The following is a 21,728-nucleotide window of genomic DNA, read 5'->3' on the forward strand; positions in this document are numbered from 1 at the left end:
ACTGTATGAAAGTACCTACCAAATGTTTAATTTTCTCTGTAGTAGAAGTCACAACAGCTTCCTCTAAGAAGCGAGTTGCGTTATATATTACATCTACCGCTCTATGATTAAGTAACCATAATGTCCGATCTTTGATATTTTATAGTCCACAGTCCCAAAAAGAACAAAGAATAACGCTGGATTGAGTTGACAACCGAACACCGATATTTCGACCAGAATATTTCAATGACATTGTCAAAAATAAGTATATCACTTATCTGTTAAGTAGTGAACTTTGTCCTCAGTCTTTGGCAATTTTTAACTTGATATTTACAATATTTATAAAAATGCATGTTCCTCTCGATGTAATGTCGAGATTCTTAGAACACCTTTAAATGTGGAACAGAATGCTGCTTTATTATTTAGTTTAAAAGTTTATTTTACACAGAAACAATGTTATAAACACGTAGATTATGATATTAAAAACATAATCAGATTGATGAACATAGTTAATCACAAAGATTCATTTTTAAATCATCTAATAAAAATAAGTAATGAGCTCCGATATGGATTCAACATTTCATGTAGCTTGTATAATATTTATTCCTTTCTGCAGGTTGTAAGTTCTGCTTATTCTTGTGATTTCTTTCCTTTTTGTTATAAACAGTCTCTTGTTGTTGGCAACTTAAATATTTGCAATATCCTAGCATATTAGATTATTATAATTTCACTCGGAGTTAGATAGTATGATAGTCAAATAAATGCATCTATTTCGGATGATATTCAAAGGGGGTTGTTTTATCGATCTTCAGTTGTGGTGATAGTTCATTAGGTAACCGTGTCCGAGAAGAGAAAAAGGTATTTGAATGAAGTTGTGAGAGACGCAATGCTCCGCGTATCCTTACAACGGTGAAATTATTAGTAAGGTTGTTGTGCAATAACCAAGCTTGGTCAACTTGAGAAAATTTGCCTTTGACAAGCTGAACTTAATACGCCCGTGGCATTTATACGGTCACAGCGTACCGGTTCGGTCTGGCTTGGAGTTCATAGGTGTTGAAGTTAACCGGAGTGCAAATATTTAGATTGCCGAGATGAAAAGTGCAGTGAAACATTTGGGAGAGAAGTTAACACTAGGAATTATATATAATTCACCCGTTTTTCGAACATTTGTTTACAAGTCAGACTTCTAACCGCCGCCCAGGCCTGTCGTCCCGGGCGGCCCCTGCGTATTGCAAGAGCTATAATCTAATACGAGTAACTATTCTTTCAAACCTCCCCACGAAAAAAGTCAACGAGTATCGAGTGTGAATTGAAAACACTATGTTATTGTACGCACTGTATAAAGAAACGAACCACGACGGGATTAGGAGCACGGGGTGGAGATAGGGGTTAGTCCTGGGTGTCGATGAAGTCTGCTGGGAGGAGGGGGGCCCGCAGGGTGCGGAGTAAGGCTGGTCCTGCGCGGGGAACGGGGCCCCCCGCCGGCAGCGAGGGCAGAGCCTCTCGCCCGCCGGCCCGCAGTGGCTGTAACAGCAGTCCGTGTCCCCGTAGTTGGACTTGCGCAGTTGTTCACCCGTTTCCTCGATGTTGGGATCTGCAAAGTGACGAGTCGTAGCTTTAATTTTGCATTTTTAACTATTTACTTTAAGAAAATAACAAGATATCACACATCCGATAAAAAAAGAGTCATGACTGAAAAAAGCAGAATTTCCAGAAGAGTAACATTGTAGTTCCCCTGGGGAGTGACATTGAGTGACATATAAATAGTTAGTAAATAAACACTGTTTTATTTTTAGATCACCAGTAATTTATTTTTAAATTTTACACAACAAGCTTCGGATATTCACCAAATATTGCTAGCCCAAAGCAACGGTGCGATATCTCTGTAGAACCTATTCTCAGATAATAATCGGACTTTGAGGTGTGCGAAGGGTCTGAAGGAATTCAATTATTTAAAGTAGATTATGAATACTATATTTTCACATAGGTTAACTATCTAACTTCAATATTTTATTATATAATAACATTAATTTATTAACATATCTGCATGTGTATCTCAAAATCTGAAATTTCGGGTTTATCTCACTGTTGCTTTGGGCTAGCGATATGAACTTTTCATATGAAGACAGCTGATATTACTGTATGACTGAAACTTATGTAAAATTAATATTTAAAAAAATCGTGTTTAGTAAAATAAAGTACACAGATAGTGATAATTTATTCAATAAGTCATAAAACCATAGAACATATCGTCAGCGGAAGTTTGAAATGTTATAAGAGAAAAAGCGATGATAATAAAATGTGATATTAAGGCATAAAAAAATACCTACTGTAATTTACAAATGTTGAGAGAATTTACGATTTTGTAGGCATAAAATGGAAGGAAACAGGAAGTTACGGTTATTAGAGTTGATTACTAACTTCCCACTTACAATAATAAAATTAACAAGGGTTTTCAATACTGAAAAAATAAATATTATTAATAAGTGCTTTAAACCATTACCAGATATCACAGGGATGATGCTGCAAGGATAAACATATTAAGACAAAACAAAATATTTCTATTCATAACCATACAATTTTACAAACAGAACACAGAACCTTTGAAAATATTCAGTAAACAACAAAACTTTTGAATCTCACAACTGTCAAAACGCCAGAAGTTGAAACTTTCCGGAACTGTCATCACAAAATGCAAATTTGCAAATCCACAGAAATACTGAACATAAAAATATGAAATTGACCAATCAGAGAAAACTACAAGAAAATGAGAGGCAATGCAAAAATATATTTATATTGAATTACCAACGATGTTTTATTTTTACTGTCAAATTGATTGATCGAAAAAAAAATCATTTGATTAAATAAAAATATTTGAAATCTTTGCAGTGAAAATCTCAGAGTAATAAGGGGCTACCACTATAGAGCCGCCCATACGGACAAAAATAATTCTAGGATTATCAATCACGAAGTTAGCTTGAGTTTACAGCGAAACAATGGGCCGTAGGTACTCAGGTCGAGAATCGCAAGCGCAGCGCGAAACCACCCGTTACATGTATGTTGTTAAGTTTAAAATTTCCAACGCTTTTGTTTTTTGCAACAGAGCAAAATGCCGTCTTTACAGCCGTGGCACATCATTACTCTGAGGCTAAAATATTTTTATTGTACTATTCACTTAATGGAATTCTGCAATAAATATCATTTTGATTAATAGTAAATGTAGACAGGCGCCGTGGAACATTTGGTTTGACGGCTAACAGCGAAACTGACGTTGCGGGTTCTATTCCCGCAAGTTGCATGTAAAAATGAATCAAATATTGTGCTCTGGGTATTGTGGTGTATTTGTCATAACTTCCTTCCATATCCTCTCTTTCCCACCTGCTGACAAGCTCCGGAAATAGGGGCTTAGCGGGTTCTTCCTTTAAAAAACAAACCATTTTGTTTACACTCAATAAAATATTGAGAATGGTCGTAGTGTTGACGAAATGGAATGCGCGACTCACGGATGCGTGCTTGATATTGTGAATATAAGCAATGTGATTAAGAATCATTTTTTTCAAGACGCTCACTGGTGTAAGATTCTAGTTGAAAATGTGTAGATTTATATTTTTATTAGCGGACCCAACAGGCGTTGTCCGGCCCGAACGTTGGCTTACCTGCTATTAGCTAGGAAAAAGACCTTTCATTAGTAAGAAGGTACCTAGGTACTTGTTTATGATTGAATTCCAAAACTGAAAATAACTAATATTTAAATATTGAATTTAAGTCGGTACTTAGGTACTTGTTTATGGTTGAATTCCAAAACATAAAATAATTTATTTTCAAATGGGTAATTTTTTCGCAAATGTCAAATTCGGCTCTTCTCACCAACAGGGTTGCGCTTTATTCATGAATTCGATTTTCAAAAATGTATTGAATGTCAGTTAATATTATTTTAGTATCATCAAAAATCCAATAAAAAGAAATAAATCGTAAGAAATTATAAGGAATGTAGGGAAAGAATCTGATTGGGATTCATAGAAGCGAATGTTGTTTGTAAACATTCAAAAACATTTTTTTATCTTAAACACAAAAAAACATCATCCTTCCATTTTTTTGTATAATATGCATTCTCGTCGAATACAACCCTGGTAGATTGATGAAAAAAAGATTAATGATTCTAACGATTTTTTACCAATTCGATTGAAAATTTTAATATCTACGAACACGCGCAGCGCAAAAATCTACATTTTGCTGAAAACCGCAAGTAAATCGGTTAAGCCGTTTAGGGTGAGTTCAGTGACATCACACGTACAGAAGAATTATATATATAAAGATGTGCCGAACCCACTTATAACAGAAAAAAACTAATAATTATCTTGCTATCCGTTCCCCCTTCTGGTTTTTGTTGTTTCTTTGCCCATTTTAATTTGTAAAAATATGACTTTCCCCGGATAAGACCTCCATAAAGGGGAAAAAAAGTTTTCGAACAAAATGCATTGTGCATCGAACAAAAACAAATGCACCTTGTTCAAAATTGAACTTGGGATCTCATCTATAGCAGCCAAACAGTCTAGTTATTAACTTGTATATTTTAAAAAAAATAGAATGTAACCTATTCATTATATATATAATTCCTATGTACGTGTGATGTCACTGAACTCCTCCTAAACGGCTTTACCGATTTACGTGCGGTTTTCGGAGAAATATAGATCATTGCGCTGTGTGTGTTTGTAGATATGAAAATCTTCATTCTAACATGTAAAAAAGAAGTATAAAGCATTAATGTTTTATTAATCGATCTATCAGGGTTGCATTCGAGGAAAATGCATCTATAAAAAAAAGAAGGATGTCGTTTTTTAGTGTATAAAAAAATATTGTTTTTGAATGAATACAAACAGCATTAATTTTTTGTGGATCTAAATGAGATTCTTTCCTTAAATTCCTTTTAAATTCTGCCCATTTATTTTTTTTTACTGAGTTTTTGGTAATACTAAAATAATATTAAATTCAAGACATTTAAAAAATCGTATTCCTACGTAAGTACACCCCTCTGTTGGTGAGAAGACCGGAGTTTGACGTTTGCAAAAAGAATGCCATATTTGAAAAAAAAATTATTTTATGTTTTGGAATTCAATCATAAACACGTACCTACTCAAATTGAATATTTTAATATGAACAATTTTTAGTTTTGGAATTTAATCACAAACAAGTACCTAGGTACCTACTTATCAATGAAAAGTATTTTGCCAACGTTTGGGCAGGAAAACGTATGTCAGGTCCTCTAGTATAAAATATAATTCAAATTCACCACCTTTATAAATAAGTTAACTATGTATTTGGTAATAACAGCATTTCAGTAAAGGATAAATATCAAAATGAGGTTTAAAGATTTAATGATTTTAAGTTTTCAAACCTATTTGACCTTAAAATAAACGTATAAATTAAATATAAACTACACCACAATTGGAAACATTGGATAACGCTGTCCTCTTCATTGTACTTAATTGGTTAATGTATTTTTGATATGCGAATATTGTTTTTTTTGTACGACTGTATGTGGTCTAAAAATAAAATAATCTAAAAATAAAGGAACCTGCTGAATGTAAATAGCCAATAATGTTTTATATAATTTAAATTAGTTTTCATTAATATTAAAATATAGCTTTATTTCTAGTGTTTAACTGACGTCTACCCTTTTTATATCCTGTATGATTTTATTTCTTGTTCATTTATCTTGGAAAATAGAGCATTTATGTCAAGTTTTATTGAATTGGGTGAACTGCCGTCAGATGCCATTATCAGATTAAAATACATAAAAATTGACATCTGTCATTTATGTCCTGAACCTTGAAATATTATCCCTATTTAAATATTTTGAGAAACTTGTATTAATTTTACAAAGGTAGAAATAATGCGTAAGTGTATACAAGAATACATAAAGGTATATATATATATATAATACCTGGTTTTATCAATATAATGATGACGGACTGAAATATTAATACCATCTAAACTCTTTACTGCTCACTAGTTTGAACCCATCTAGAATATGCTTTTCCAATTTGATATCCATTCTATCGAACTCGTATTGACCATATTGAGTCTATCCTTTATCGTTTTCTAAGAAAAGTGGCATGGTTGCTGGGATTGTAAATGGGTAATTATTTCGATTCTGAAATAGAGCAATCTCTCTATCTGTCTTCATTGGAGAAATGTCGAACTGAGATGGAACTAATATGCATTTTCAAAATACTTAATCTGTAAATCATGTCCCGTCTCTTTTGTAATAAAAAAAAATCATGGTCCCAACCATGTCAACAGAAATAAAAATCTTCTATTTATCAAGAGCAACTTTTTCAAGGTCCAGAATGTGTAGAATCACACAACAAATTCTTTGGGATATATATTCCGGCTTTTCGTAGATCTCTTCGCCCTTAACACACTGTGGGATGAAGGTGGATTGGCATGAGTTAACTCAAAGTTTTATATGTTGATCGAGTTTTTAAATATATATTGTACATGTATACCATTATTTTATTGCCATTCTTTCTCTTTGCCACATAGTTTTATGTTCTTTTTGTTTAGTTTATTGTGCATATGTTTTTTCACAAAATTGTTGTAATTAGTTTAGTATCTAAGTTTAGTATCTAGTTTAGTATAAATCTAACGCACACAATCCGGATATTTGTGGTTATTGCTGGAAATAAGCGACGAAAGCAGGTCCTTGCTCACGCATCACGCGTCCGCGTGCGAATTAATCAATGTATCAAATATTATCAAACTGCAGAGCGATAAATTGTAATGTTCGGTGTTCTCACGTGGAAGCAGTAAGAACAAATAGGAATTATTTTTGAAAAAAATTGGCAGAAACATAATTGAATAATTTTGATAAATTCTTAACATTACGGGGAAGGATTATTTAAAAAATTAATGAAATCGATAGGACGGTTGGCAAAAAAAATATTGAAAATAATATGCTTCTGGGGTCCCTAGATATACCGTTTAGGCCCGGATGGATTCATTCATTATAATATTTTAGAATACTTGAAAAGACGTTTGAAATGTAAGGACTGGTCATTTTGTATACATGTAACAAATGCTTTAGATGGGCTGTAGTTGGTGCTGCAATTGTAGTTGCAGCGCCCTATGCACCATTAGGTGTGAAAAGAGAACATTGATGATAACATTTTCATGGCCCTTCAAGAGTCTAATTATGGAATATTTATGTTTTAATACTAAGGAGGTTGGATATTTTTTACTATAATTTGTTATATTTATTTTTAGAATATCGTCGTCACACTAAAAAAATTAAAAGACTCTGTGCCAAATAAAAAGAGCGAATTGTTTAACAGGGGCCAAAGCTTATGTGACCCTATAAAAAAATATTTGAAATTAAAAATTAAGAAGAAAAAAACATAATATAAAATGGAAGAAAACTAAAGATCTAGGTGTGGTATTCCAAACGCTCTCGTGGTTGTATTATCTCGTGTATTTACATACAAAATTCACAAGAAAAACTGTTTTCTCGTGCCACTGGAGGGGTTCAGAATAGCGCCCCTGGAGATTCATCTTTTTTTTTCTGAAGACACATTATGCCAATGACTGCGCTGGTTCAATACTTTAATTTACGATTTTTTAAAGAAGGTTTTGTTTGATCTTATTTTTAAACAAGTTTCCCGGAACTTGTAAAAGATAAATATTATTTTTGTCATAACACCTTTACGTTATTTTTATTTTTGAACAATTTTGGTAATTTCCATTCATGTTAAAACTACAAGACGATTACTGAATTCAGCAAAAATGACTATTTCTCTATTGGACTAGAAACTAGACCGGGAAAGGAAAATGCAATATTTTGTTTCTTGGTCAATGCGGAGTAATGGCTCAGTATGTCAATACGCTACATGGCCAACACCCGCTTCGAGTATTTATTCAGGACATAATATTATTTGTCGGGCAGTGACCCCCCTAGCGATGGCTAATGGAACTAATTTGCTAGAGAATTGCGCCCCGTTGCGAGGACGCCCGAACACGCATTGCTCCGAGACAAGTCTGCAAAAGACACCCTCATTTTCACTTCAAAATGATTAACTTTTTGAGCACTTGAATTTCATGAAATGTTTTATTTGCATGCAATTACAGCTTATTAGGGGGTTTGCTAGACGAATAAATCATATTACGATTTGATTAGATTCTGGCTGGAGTAAGTCATTACGCGGTTTTAAGGGGGAGTTTCAAAGAATTATTCTTATTATCCCAGCATTGTCTGCGTTTATCTTTCTATTACCCATATAATAAGCACAAGTTTGTTTTATAATGATTTTAATTTTGAATTTCGGGACCAATTTCAAATGTCAAGGTTAATATTACATAATTTATCAAATTTAATGCTTTTTCTCCATAATCATTGGTCCTTGTTTGTTACCTATAAATGAAAAAAAAACAAGCCAAGCCAATTAAAACATTTATAAAAACGTAGAAAATACTTTTTGGAGGAAAACGACAAAGAATTTATCAATAAAAAGAAAATTGTTTAAGAAGAATGAGAAAAAATAAGCAGGAGTGCTTATTTTGTGTTTTTTTATATATGGCCACACTGATGATTAGACGTCAAATGACGTAAAATAAACAGTTTTTTTGCTGACGTTTCATAGGTCAACATTATGAAAGTGTTTGAAAAACGGAAAAAACGAATACGGTTTGGTCAATTCAACCTAATTAAGTGTTTTGGTTCTACATGAAAATCCTCATTTTTGGTTACACGTGTTCGTACTTATTTGACGTATAATCATCAGTGTGGCCACACATGAAGCAAAGTGTAGTCGCATGCGATAAATGAAAACCCCCGAGTTTTTTTCATCTCTACCCCTGGAGAAGATTCAGAATAGCACCCCGGGTAAATTTTTTACCTACGTCATGTGATTTACATTGTATATATGAAGGTATTATATGCTGCGAACTGTAGCTAACTTAATACACCACAGCGGGTGTCACGTGTATCAATTTTCCTAGTCTCCCAAGTTTGAAATATGGTCGAATTGTTGTATTATCCCAGTGTCCTGTCCTGCACGGTCGAGGCTGTTCACGGAACTGGGACAGGACAGTATTGTCATGTCTATTGTATTATCCTCGTGTGACTACTGCTTAAAGGTTTTCGTAAAAACAAAAAAACGTGAAGTCAGGTTCTAATTAACAACATGCGAAGGAAAACCTCAAAATCCGCGTTTAATAGTCGTTCTTATCTACGTTAAAGACATAAAACTGTTGACCAAATATTAGACCTTAAGATAGGTAGATAATGTTTTATTTACGACAATGGCACTTAATAAATAATTCTAATTAAGAATTATATTGTAAATGATCAAATGTTATATTTTACAATGACCAAAGCAATAATAATTTTAGTTACATAACTAAAGGACTTACCTCCACGCGATATTATTATTTAGGATTTTTACCTGAGAGCAGCCATCGAATCAAAAACATTCTTCCAGGATTCTGGTTCCATTTCACACACAGAACTGTATTCTATATTCGTCTGGACACAATTAATAAAGGCAGTAAAGAATTCACTTATGGGGGTGAAATAAAACTAGAATCTTGAACCAGTGTTTTAAACTTAATAACTAGTTTCAAGTAATTCTGAAAAAGAAAATTGAGAGCTTCGCCTTTCAGTATGGCAGGGTTCACGTGAAATATTAGCTTAAAGTATGGTTTTATTTAGTAAATAATAAGGTAAAAGTCCAAACTATGACCTTATTATCTATTGTATAAGACTGATCACCTTCCCTTGATGTATCATATGATAGAAATACGCTCCAAGTAAGATAACATATTTTCTCAAACATAAACTTAGTAAAAAAAGAACATATAACTCGGAAATCAAACGCCGCACGTTATCTTTTATACTATATTTGATTATTTCGTAATAACATTAAAATTACCAAATTTTCACCATAAGGATGATCAGCGCTTTTTTTTAAAAATTTGATATCAGGCCATCAAACCAAGCCAACTTTTTAAATAATCTAATTTCATGTATTGCTTTATCAATGCTATGATTTTTCAAAGTGTTGTAATTTTGCCGGTTGCCGGGAACAGGGTGAACGATGCACCAAAATCTACTTTGGCAAACAAATGTTTATCGCAGGAGGCTAAACTAGCAGTTCACAACGGAGTTCTAGTTCCAACTCTAATGTATGGGAGCGAAGTATGGAATTGGAAAAATAATGATGAAAGTAGGTTGAATGCTGTCGAAATGCGATCCCTCAGGCGAATGTGTGGTAAAACGATGTATGATAGGTGCACAAATGTCGAGATCCGTGAAGTGTGTAAGGCTGAGACATGCATTATTGACAGAATCAAGAAAGGGGTGCTGCGTTGGTTTGGACATGTAGAGCGAATGGACAGCGAAAGAACGGCTAAAAGGATCTACGATGCAAATGTTGATGGATGCAGAAAACGAGGAAGACCGAGAAAGACATGGCACGATCAAGTCCATCAAATACTTGAAGATGGACATGTCAAAAGTAGGAATAATCGGCATGCGTGCATGAGAAGATGTATGAATGTAGAGGAAGCGAGGTCTGTATGCCAAGATAGAGTGTTATGGCGTTCTATTCTCCGCCTCTGCCTACCCCTACGGAGAAACGGCGTGATGGTTTGTTGTTGTTGTTGTAATTTTAAAATTATTCCGCCAGTGACGTCACAAGTTCGATTTCCTTCCTAGGCAGTAAATAAGATCTAAATTTGTTGGAACAGGGAGGGAAAACCTTTTTGAGAAGGGAATATGGATGTCTGGCCATTTAAAGGACTAACGACCTATTATTGGCTGGTTTAAGTGCCGCTTTACACACTGTGCAACATTCACCATTTTGCCTACGTTTAAACATCTACATTTTCTTAACTCATCCGTCTGTTGACTTTTTTGAAGTAAAAGAGCTGAAACCTTTATTGGAGTCAGTAAGGTTCAGTGGACACTTAAACTAGCCAATGACAGGTTATAAGACCTGTAAATTCTTAGAAATTCATAGCGCCTTCTCAAAAATGTTTTCCCTTTCTGTGGCAACAAACTCAATTCAAATTAGTTCATTTTGTCATACATTGTTCAAAAACTTTGCTGTACAAATAAACGCTTTAATTTTTACCGCATGTAAGAGAAATAATGCATCCAATTTCCCGTAGCACTGAACTTCAATATTAGATAAAAACAAGAGCAGCATGAGAGTAATGTTGAACGACCGCTAATGTGCACTTTGACACTTGATTTAAAATAGTAGATTATTTAACTTTTCGAATTACGAATTAATATTAGAGTTATAGTTAGATAAATTGCGATTCAAACGAACTTGAATATTTGGGACGTATGATTTCTTTATCACAGTGTAAAAGATACGGGAAACTATTTTCGTCCGCGTAGAAATCTTTTACCTGTGTCAATTGCATAGCAAATTCTTTTCCTCGCCGTGGTGTCGAATCGCTTATTCAGATAGGCCAAAGAGAAAAATGTCAACGGAATTTATGGTAAGGCACGTGCAGAAAATTTCCCGCGAGATTTTGGGAGATGAAGGTGGCAACACTCGGATTTCGGCAGAATACGAATCAATTTTTCAAAGGCACACAACCAAAAGTTGCAAGGTCAAAGAAACAAAAGATACAAGACGGAATTCTAAATTCATTTAGTAAAATGACAACTATTTTTATTACTATTATTTTATTTTTAATACACAAGGTTTATAAAAGTTATTGTAATTGTGCCCTATGCACCATTAGGTGCGGATAGGGAATTACCATGATTTTCCATTAATGAGGAAGTCCGGTGGTTTTTTTTATTTGTTATTTTATGTATTGATTTCTCATCGCTATAATTTTTTGAAGTTTTGTAATAACTTCGCCCGTGACGTCACTAGGTCTTATCGGTGACGTAGTCTTGATATTTAAAAGTAGAACCCCGTAGCTGTAAAAATATATTAAGCGATGAAAAAAATGGCTTCCTGGAAACCGAAAATTTATCACAACAAATGTCAATACAAATTGATTGGTTGATTGACAAGTTTTTATTAACTGTTAAAAGGTTGTGCTAAAAAAATCATTTAAATGCGGTGATGTAACATTGTGTTTCCTTAAGCAAAAGACAGAGTGTTACGAATTTTGGACATTTTTGAAAAAAAATCATTGAGACATAATGTAAAATAATTCATTTTCATTTGTTTGTGTTCACGTAAAATACTTTATTTTCAAAAGAATATTTCATAGTCCCTGAAGCGTAAGACTAATCATCTTACCTGCATGTAACAAAAATGATCAAGATACTCCTAGTGCCCTATGCACCATTCTTTGCTGAGAGGGGAATAAAGAAGAAGAAGAAAAGTACGTATGAAAAAAAATATATATAATAATCTTTTTATATATAATTCCTCTGTACATGTGATGTCACCGTACTCCTCCTAAACGGCTGAACTGATTTGCGTGCGGTTTTCAGAGAAATATAGATCTTTGCGCTGTGCGTGTTCGTAGACATTAAAATCTTCAATCGAATATGTAAAAAAAAAGTTAGGAGTATAAATGTGTTATTCGTCGATCTACCAGGGTTGCATTCGAGGAGAATGCATTTACAAAAAAATGGAATGATGTTGTTTTTTTGTGTACAAAAACGTTTGTTTTTGAATGTTTACAAACAACATTTGTTTGTTGTGGACCTCAATCAGATTCTTTCCTTAAATTCCTTATAATTTCTACCCATTTATTTATTTTTATTAGATTTTTGGTAACACTAAAATAATATTAAATTCAATACATTTTAAAAACCGTATTCCTACATAAGTACACCACTTTGTTGGTGAGACGACCGGAGTTTTACGTTTGCAAAAAGAATCCCATATTTGAAAAAATATTTATTTTATGTTTTGGAATTCAACCATACTACCTACTTAAATTCAATATTTTTTTAATATCAATAATTTTTAGTTTTGGAATTTAATCACAAACAAGTACCTAGATGAAAAGTATTTTCCAAGATGATAGGAGGCCAGCCAACGTTCGGGCAGGACAACGTCTGTCGGGTCCGCTAGTTAAATATATAATAATTATATTTATGTTGTATATAATATAATAATTATATTACAGAAAATATAAATTAAACTATAAATATATAAGTATAATATCAGCCTCGTGGTGTAATGGACAGCGCGTTTGCCTACCATTTAAGAGGTCTAAGGTTTGATTCCCGACATGATTGATATAAAATATTTACTTGGAAAAAGGGTGTTTTCACACTAGGGTATTTCATAATCCCTGGACTGGTCCCTAAAGCGTAAGACTGGTCATTTTACCTTAATGTAACGAAAATGATTAAGGTATGCTGCAATTGGTGTACTAATGCAGTGCCCTATTCACCATCGATTGATGATTATGACGATATAAGTAAGACATGTTCCTCAGGATCTATTCTAATCCTTTTAGCTGTCCATTTGTGGAGTTGGGTTTTGAAATCATTGTCATTCATTTTGCTTGGGTATCGACATCTACATTTTTAATAAAATATTATAAGCAAAATAAATTAGAAAGTGTATTTGACAAAATACATTTTTATAGATTCTTGATGGTACCGTGTGTCTTTGTTGCATAGATTCTTGATGTTAATATAAAAAAAACTTATGTATTTATTATTTATCATTGTTAAAGTCAAAAACATTCCAACTGTTGTTTAAATTTAATTATTAACTTTTTTCATAGAGGTGCTATTATCTCAGTTTCACTTTTCTATGGCTGGCTGCTTTCTGCATAACTACGTTCAAATATTCATTGATTAGATTATGAAAATATTTTATGCTGTTTGGGAAATAGTTTTTTTTATTAATTTTTTTATTTATTTATCAAAAGCATACAAAAATTAACATATAAATTATCAAGTCCTACTGAACTGCATTGAAGGCAGTTCGTCAGTGGGTGCTTATAGTTAAGTTCAAATATATATGCATAATCTTATCTCTTCAATTCTATAAACATATAAAAACTCTTATTACTATGGAAAAAAAGAGAAATATGTGCATAGAAAATAAAAAATTGTCCAAATGAAAAATAAAAACACAAAAAAGTCTTAATATAAAATAAAAAACCACATTCTAAAAGCCAGATTCTCAGCAGACGTCTTTCTCTTGAGTCAGATAAGTTTTTTTGATTTTTAATATTTAATGGGAGCATATTATAAATTTTTGGTATATTGTACTCTAGTGTTCTTTTCCCGTATTTATTATTGAATTTAGGAAGAGCTAGTCCATCTACACTAGTGAACCGAGTATTATATAAAGGCTCCAATTTATTTCTGTATTGTTGAAACAAAGTCTCGAAACCGGTAGACATAGAAAAGTCGGTAAGTCGTTGTATACAAATATTCAATATCATTAGTAAACGAGTTACTTTTGAAAACTTCAATTAAATTATTATTTCTTAAAACGAGCGATAACGCCTCTTTTGGGCGATTAATGCCATCAGGGGGCGGTGGAAGACCCGGAGAAAGTCGGAGGGGGGGGGGGGTGAATTGTAGGTCTTAACTTTGACACTTAACCTAAGCACGGAAGGTTCCGGTTTCGATTCCCGGTAAGAACACAAAAATTAAATTAGATTTTTTCAAGCCTGGATGTTTTGTGTTAAAATTCACCACTGTAATTGGGTCTTTTGGCCCGTTGTGGTGCAAAAAAAGATAAAAAACATGTTATAAAAATTCTCCCTTGACTGGTAGGACCTGAAGCGTAAGAATTTGGTTCCATGGAGTTGAAATTTGTGTCTCAATAAAAATATTGTGAATAAAATAAATACATAAAATCTTATAATATAATAGTGCATAAAACCAATGACGTTTAATAAAATATTAGACTATGTTTTCACCCCGATTACCTATTTTATCAATAAAAGCACAGAAAGATTATTTTTTTTATTCTTATTTTGGCTGTAAAAATAATTGTTTAGTGATCTTATTTGATTAAAACTTAATTTTTGACAGAATAAAAATAACGCAACAACGAATGTGTAGGTAAACTGACACGACATTTGTAATAACACCGTTATCAAACTAATAATAATAACTTGTAATCTACACGTGTGTTTACGAAGATTAAATATTTTATACTTTATAGTAAACAATTAGATTACTATATAGTAAAAAATTCTAGAAAGGCCTTTTAGATATCAGAGTGATACTTTATTCAAGGAGTTTGCAGTGCTTGATGTTAGACAGCAATATTTACTGAGGGTAGTGGTGGTCACTCGCATTAACAGAGATATACATCCATCAGTTGCCTATCATTATGAGACTCTTAGTTCCAGTAAAGATCTGATTATAATAATAATCATCAAAAATAACAATTACTTTATCTACTACATACACACTTAGGTAATAGATTTCTCTGGATCATGTCTAGTCTGCCTAACTAAGTATAACCCGTTTTAAGGCAGACATTTTTATGCAAAAATAAACAATAACATTACTATCTACTAGTTAATTTACTATACAGTTATACAATATTAATTTATTAGGAATGTATTTGAGTAAATTTTCCGATTTTTTTCGACCTAAACCCAGTGACCAATTTTTTACAAATTTGTTAAATTGAATCCGGGTCATGGTTTTGCAATCTTTGGGTAACATATTGAATATCAATTCTGATAGCCCCCATGACCCCTCCTCTAGTTTGACTTCTCGTAGTGTGGGAGTGTTCTTCTTGGGATTTGATAGAATAATTTACTTTCACAAACATTATTATTCTAAAAATATATAATGATTAGAACTTCTTTAGGACAGACGCAATACTCCTACATAGGACAAAAGCCATATAATAATGCCAGAGCCATGGAAACGTTGCAAGAACCACAAGCTGAAGAGGTTTCTGCATACTTTCCTCAGAGAAATTGGTCGCAGAGAGTTTGAGGAGTTGAGGGTGGCTGTTAGATGGCCAACACATATTTTAATTCGAATTTTTATTTATTTACATACATAAGTTTATTGTACATTATTTGATACAATAAGTCTCAAATCCATGGGACTAAAAGTCCTGTGTTGAGATGGGACGAGCAATTATATGACACAGACACATGAGTACATAACCACAAATTAATATATGATTAGAAACATAAAAAATAATTATAAAAAGTAAAAAAAAAAACATATATATGGCCCATCAATATGGTAAACAGTAAACTCAAGCATTTGGAAAATCATCAAGGAGTTTCCTACGCAAATTTATTCTAGTTTCCCACTCGAATTGTTAATATATATTTTTAGTTTTTTACTGATTGATTACATTTTATACTTTAATTTTGTTTTTTCTCTGTTTCTACTTGGTATTTTACTATGTTTTTTTTAAATATGCTTTTTGCTATACACACACATTCATTTTTTTACTATGACTTTAAATATGTTTCTTACTATGTATTCTGTTTTTATCTCGAGTTTTAAAATATTTTTATATCCGTATTTATATATTTTTAATGTTTTTTACCATGTTTTTGCTTCGTTTTTTTAGTACATTTTTACTAGGTTTTTGCTACATTTTTTACAAAGTTTTTACTTTGTTTTTCACTTTGTTCTCTATCTTTATAACTGTTTCTATATATTGATTACTGTTTTTTATATTTTTTTGAATGTCTTAGAACGGGTGAGTATTTTTTTCATACATTTTCAAGAAACTTCGCCGTAAAATTTGATGCTCTAACTTTTACCGCGCGTAAGAAATATTTTTATATACAATTTCCCGTAACACTTAACTTCCTCATTACAAGTGGCTCATTTGGCGGTTGCTTCTGATAATTTTTCAACGTGTTCTTTTTTCAAATAAATATTTGAGTTCTTATAACCCAAATTGCCCGAAAACGTATATTCCAACGACGTGTATAAGGATCTTATTTATAGTGTACACTAGAAATAATGCATTTTGAAAACCCCATGTGTAACAACTGTGATTTTTTTACATTTACAATCCACAAAAAACCTGACTTGGGGGGTTTCGCAAATGACCGATTCAATTTTTAGGGAGTTCCAGGAAGGACGGCTTCCTGCGATAACAAGTATTTGCCAAGGGTGATTTTAGTGCACCGTTCACCTTGTCTCCGGCACTCACCCTCTTTCAATATATTTCCAAAGTAGAAATCATAACCACCGTCGTCTGGTTCTGAGAATAACGAATAGTTTATAGTCCTTTTAAGCCTGAAAAATATTCACAAACAACATAATTGAATCGGTCATTTGAAAAACCCCACTAGTCAGTCTTAACTTTTCAGGAAAATAGTTTTCTATAAAATTTTGAAAGAAATGTTTATTTATTTGTTTTAACGCCTAGTAGGCTTTTACATGTTTCAGAAGTAGCAAAAAATACAAATGATTTTTAGAAGAAAAAGAAAATTATTAAAAATATCACCTTTACATATAAGTATAAAAGTGGAAAGAACAGAAGTGCATTTTTAAAAATGAAGACAGAAATGTATTTTACACAACAAAGTAGCAAAAAATAAAAATGAATTAAGAAGAGTAAGAAAAAATAAAAAAATGAATAATGATCATCATTACATATTAGTAGAAAATATATATATATATTGTAGTGAAGAACAGGAGTACATTTTTTTGTACAGGTTATATTAAAATAATCTTAAAATTAGAAGAAATTAGAAAAATACTAATTTAGAATACAGATATTAGTCAATAAACGGTAAGCAATTGAAATCAACATAATATTATTTAGGCATTACTATTTGAAGATAGTAAATCGATACACTGCCTTTTAAAATTCAATAGTGTTATATTAAATATATCTACATCCAATTTAAATAAAACAGTAGCTCATATCGTACTAGTTTATTATGTACCTATTGTTTTCGACAAAAAAATTGTTTTATAACGGAAATAAGTGCGTTTCAAGTTAAAGTCACATCCGCCAAAAACCTGACATGTTGGGTTTTTCAAATAACCGGTTTAAATTTTAGGGAGTTCCAGGAAGGACTGTAATAAGTTAAGGGTTGTCAGCCGTATTCGAGAATTTGAGTATGAAATTTCTATTCCCGGTAAAGATATTTTTCAGGTACACCCTACAACCCTACTACTGGTGGATTTTTATAAGCTGGCGCGTGCGCTATACTTCCACATACGCTTTGTGTAGTATCCGTGAATAAGCCCATGATATGACATGGCACGGCATACGCATTATGAAAATAATCTCTGTCCCTCTCGCGCTCAGACGCGCTTGTGAGCGTGACGTAGACAACCATTGCTTTATTAGTTGCTAATGATATGGTAATACAATATAAACAGATGCTTCTGCGTTCGTCGGAATTTCGCTGCGATTCTTAATAGTAAAAATATAATTGTATGTACGAGTATTAAGTTATGGATTAAAAACACTGGTTTATAAATATGTAGGTATTTTCATTTAATCGAATCATGAATATGTCGATTATGTAGTGATGGCGTTTTTCACAAAACTTACACAAAAACATTTTTAATGTACAGAATACTGATTAAAAAAATCTTGATGTTATATTTATTGTTATATTAAACGTTTATAAAAATCTCTTTTAGATTAGAGCGAAAAAAACATATATTTAAAAAATGTCATATATTTACGAGTATTTATTTTTAAACAAGCATATATTTTATTAAATATTTTGTGTTCATCATAATAATAATGAAAATAATGTAATTAAAATGCACTGTTCACATTATATCGAAAAAATATGCATACACACTTATTGATAAATAATAAGTAAATCTTGTTATTTATATACTTAAAACAATCTACACAACTTTGCATTCTAATTCTTGATTAATTTACTATGATAAAAGTATTTTTTTTCAAATTTATTAATTGCCCCTTGTTCTTGGAAGAACTCTAATAAACGCAAAATTTTTAAAAATGATTTGAAAAATATAAAATAACGAAACAAAGTACGTTAGTAAATTAATATTACATTTTATTAACCCATTGTATTTTAATTTCATAAACACAACCCTCTAATCGAACACCGAATTTTAAAAAAAGATAGCACATTTGGTTAAAATTTAATACAAAGTTTTTTAAATCAACATCCTGTAGATTTTAAATGCGTCGGTGTGAGTTATCTGAACGCGCCAGCTTGAGTTTAGCCACCAGTACCTGATATGGTCGCCTTGCTATTTTAGATTCACAAAATCTGGCAGCTGACAACCCTTAACTAATTACAGTCACTGAGCGAGATGGAAGTTTCAAAACATGTCAAGATACTGAAAAGATACTTTTGTATACATGTATACAAAAAAGCGTTGTTTACCTTTTAAATTTTTACTCACTATGTTTGTACTTACCTGTATATTTTTTTGTAAATGCCCCTTGGGCGTATTGTAAAAATTAATAATAAAAAAAAAAAAGACAAAATCTCCTGTTTTACGTAGACAATGCGTCAAAAAATTATTAAAACAATTCACGATAACCAATATATATGAGCAATATAACGATAGATTTATCGAAGTTGATATTTTTAATGTCAATATACGCAAATTTATGTCGGTAGTCATAAAAATATTGAGAGAAGAACATATTTGAGTTTATTTATTTATTTATTTATTAACGGACATTGTCCATGTATACAATTTATAAGGTTTAAATATTACAATAAAAGAGTAGTTTAAAACATTTAAAGAAAAAAGAAAGAAGCATTGACAAACATAAGGGACATCGAGACAAGATCTGGACTATTTATTTAGTGATCGTTTAAATCGTTGTAAACTTAAACCAAAAAAGTTCAGATCCTGTCTTGAGTTAACAATACGACAAAGGCGGGTCATTGGAGAATTTAGGCCATAGTTTGTTCTATGCTGATCGATGAACAGTACTTCATTGTTTCTCAATCTACGAGTCGGAATATTGAATTTTACTTGTCCCAGTAATGATGGAACATCGATTATACCATTTAGTATGCCGAACATATATATGGAGTCAATATTAGTTCTACGTTTTTGTAGACTAGAAATATTTAACATCGACTCTATTTCAGCATAAGAATAATTATCTCTCTCTAGTCCAAGCATCCACGCTATTTTTCGGAGCAAGCGATGTTGGACTGATTCAATGTGATTTATGCGATTGACATAGAATGGAGACCAGACCACTGAGGCATATTCAAGAAGAGGGCGAACAGTTGAGCAATAAAGAGTTTTGATTGTACGGACATTAGTAAAATCAGAGGATATTCTGTTAATGAAGCCAAGTAATTTCAGTGATTTATTTACTGTATTATCTATATGCTCGTTGTATGTCAGTTTATAGTCCAAAACAACTCCTAAATCTCTGATGGACTTGACTACATCAATTTTGGAGTTTTCTAATAGGTTATTATTATTTAAAAAATATATATTTGTTGACTTAAACATTGTTTTTATTAATGACACTATGCAAAGGTTTGCTTTCAACCTAATGAAACGCTGAAGCTAAAAAAGATTATCAGTAGAGCCCTCACAGAGCACTGCGGAATGAATCAACACCTTGCTAGATTGAATTAATCTTGAGTTTTTTTATGAAAGCTTTAACATTTTGATATGAAGTTCGTGGGGTAAATAATAGATACAATGCAACCTAAGAACATCTTGTTTTACAAATATACAAATTTTGGGATATCAAACTTCCGATACCTATTAATAATTTATACCAATTTCAAAAAATAAATAAATTTAAGAACTTTTGTATTTTTTTAATACTATGTGTAAAATTGTATTTTGTGATATTATCTCCACTGTAAAAAAAGTCAGGACCCCGATTACAGTGGGAAGTTATCTTCGATTGTTTGTAAAATAAAATCAAATTTTCTGTGTTAAAACTGAAATATAAATGTTTTTTTTGCAAACATAATCACCGACAAGGGTATTTAAAAATGTATTAAAAATTAATACATTTTCGTACCTTTATTTTGTATAAACTTTAAAGAAAACCGAAGATACCCCTGTTAATTTCCTATTGTAATCAGGACCCAGATCTTTTCCTATTCTTTGGACAATGTTAATGATGGATTTTTTTTTCTAAGGTATAATGTTGGTTTATTATTTAATATTTGATTTTTGTAAGTATATTTATAGAAATACACAATGGATGAAGTACAGTGCTTTTAAAAAAATGTATTTCTGAAATAGCTGCGTGTGACGTCAGAGGTTTTTCTCTGTCAGATCTCCCGATTGGTTCGTTTAAGGACCGGATATCCTTCACAGCGATCATTAGTTTAGTTGGTTCATATAAACCAGTGACGTCGTTCAAAGTAGTGTATTTTTAATAAAATATATTTGAGTTTTTTTTCGTATATCTTCAAGAAACTTTGCGATGCAATTTAATGTTGTAATTTTTACCGCGCGAAAGAAAACATTTTTTATATCCAATTTCCCGTAGGGCTGAAATAAGTTATTGATTAAAACTTTGCTGCATAAATGACAGTAACCCTAGATTACTAAAAAATAGTCTGACAAACTTTAAACCTTTGACATTTTCCATGTTTTAGAGCAGGGCTGTCCAAACCAGATACGATCCCAGGCCAATCCAAATAACTAAATAGATTAGTGAGCCGCAGAAACAAACACTTCAACTTTTTTAAGATAAAATAAAAATAGAGGGATGTGATTGTTATAATATAAATCATTTAAATAGTTCTTTATTATTTTTTTTTACGATTCTGTCAACATTAAGATTAATGCCAGACGCAATGAGTGTGTAAGTGACTTATTTGACAGTAAAGACCTATATTTCTACTTCTTCTTCAGCCTT

At 32.0% G+C, this 21,728-nt stretch overlaps 1 protein-coding gene across 1 annotated transcript in view; it reads right to left on the reverse strand.

Annotated features, from left to right (window-relative positions):
- Positions 1-630: 630 nt before the first annotated feature.
- The window catches only part of LOC148273525 (uncharacterized), a gene marked incomplete at its 5' end in the record, with an annotated part of 99,480 nt that continues 78,382 nt past the window's right edge, over positions 631-21,728 (reverse strand). The window contains one exon of the mRNA XM_088238593.1: positions 631-1,573. Within this exon, the coding sequence (XP_088094719.1) occupies positions 1,218-1,573 (356 nt within the window). The remainder of the gene's footprint in view (positions 1,574-21,728) is intronic.

Source organism: Micrasema longulum, unplaced genomic scaffold (assembly GCF_059751315.1).
Source record: "Micrasema longulum isolate JH-2025_06_02 unplaced genomic scaffold, ASM5975131v1 h1tg001924l, whole genome shotgun sequence".
NCBI lineage: Eukaryota > Metazoa > Arthropoda > Insecta > Trichoptera > Brachycentridae > Micrasema > Micrasema longulum.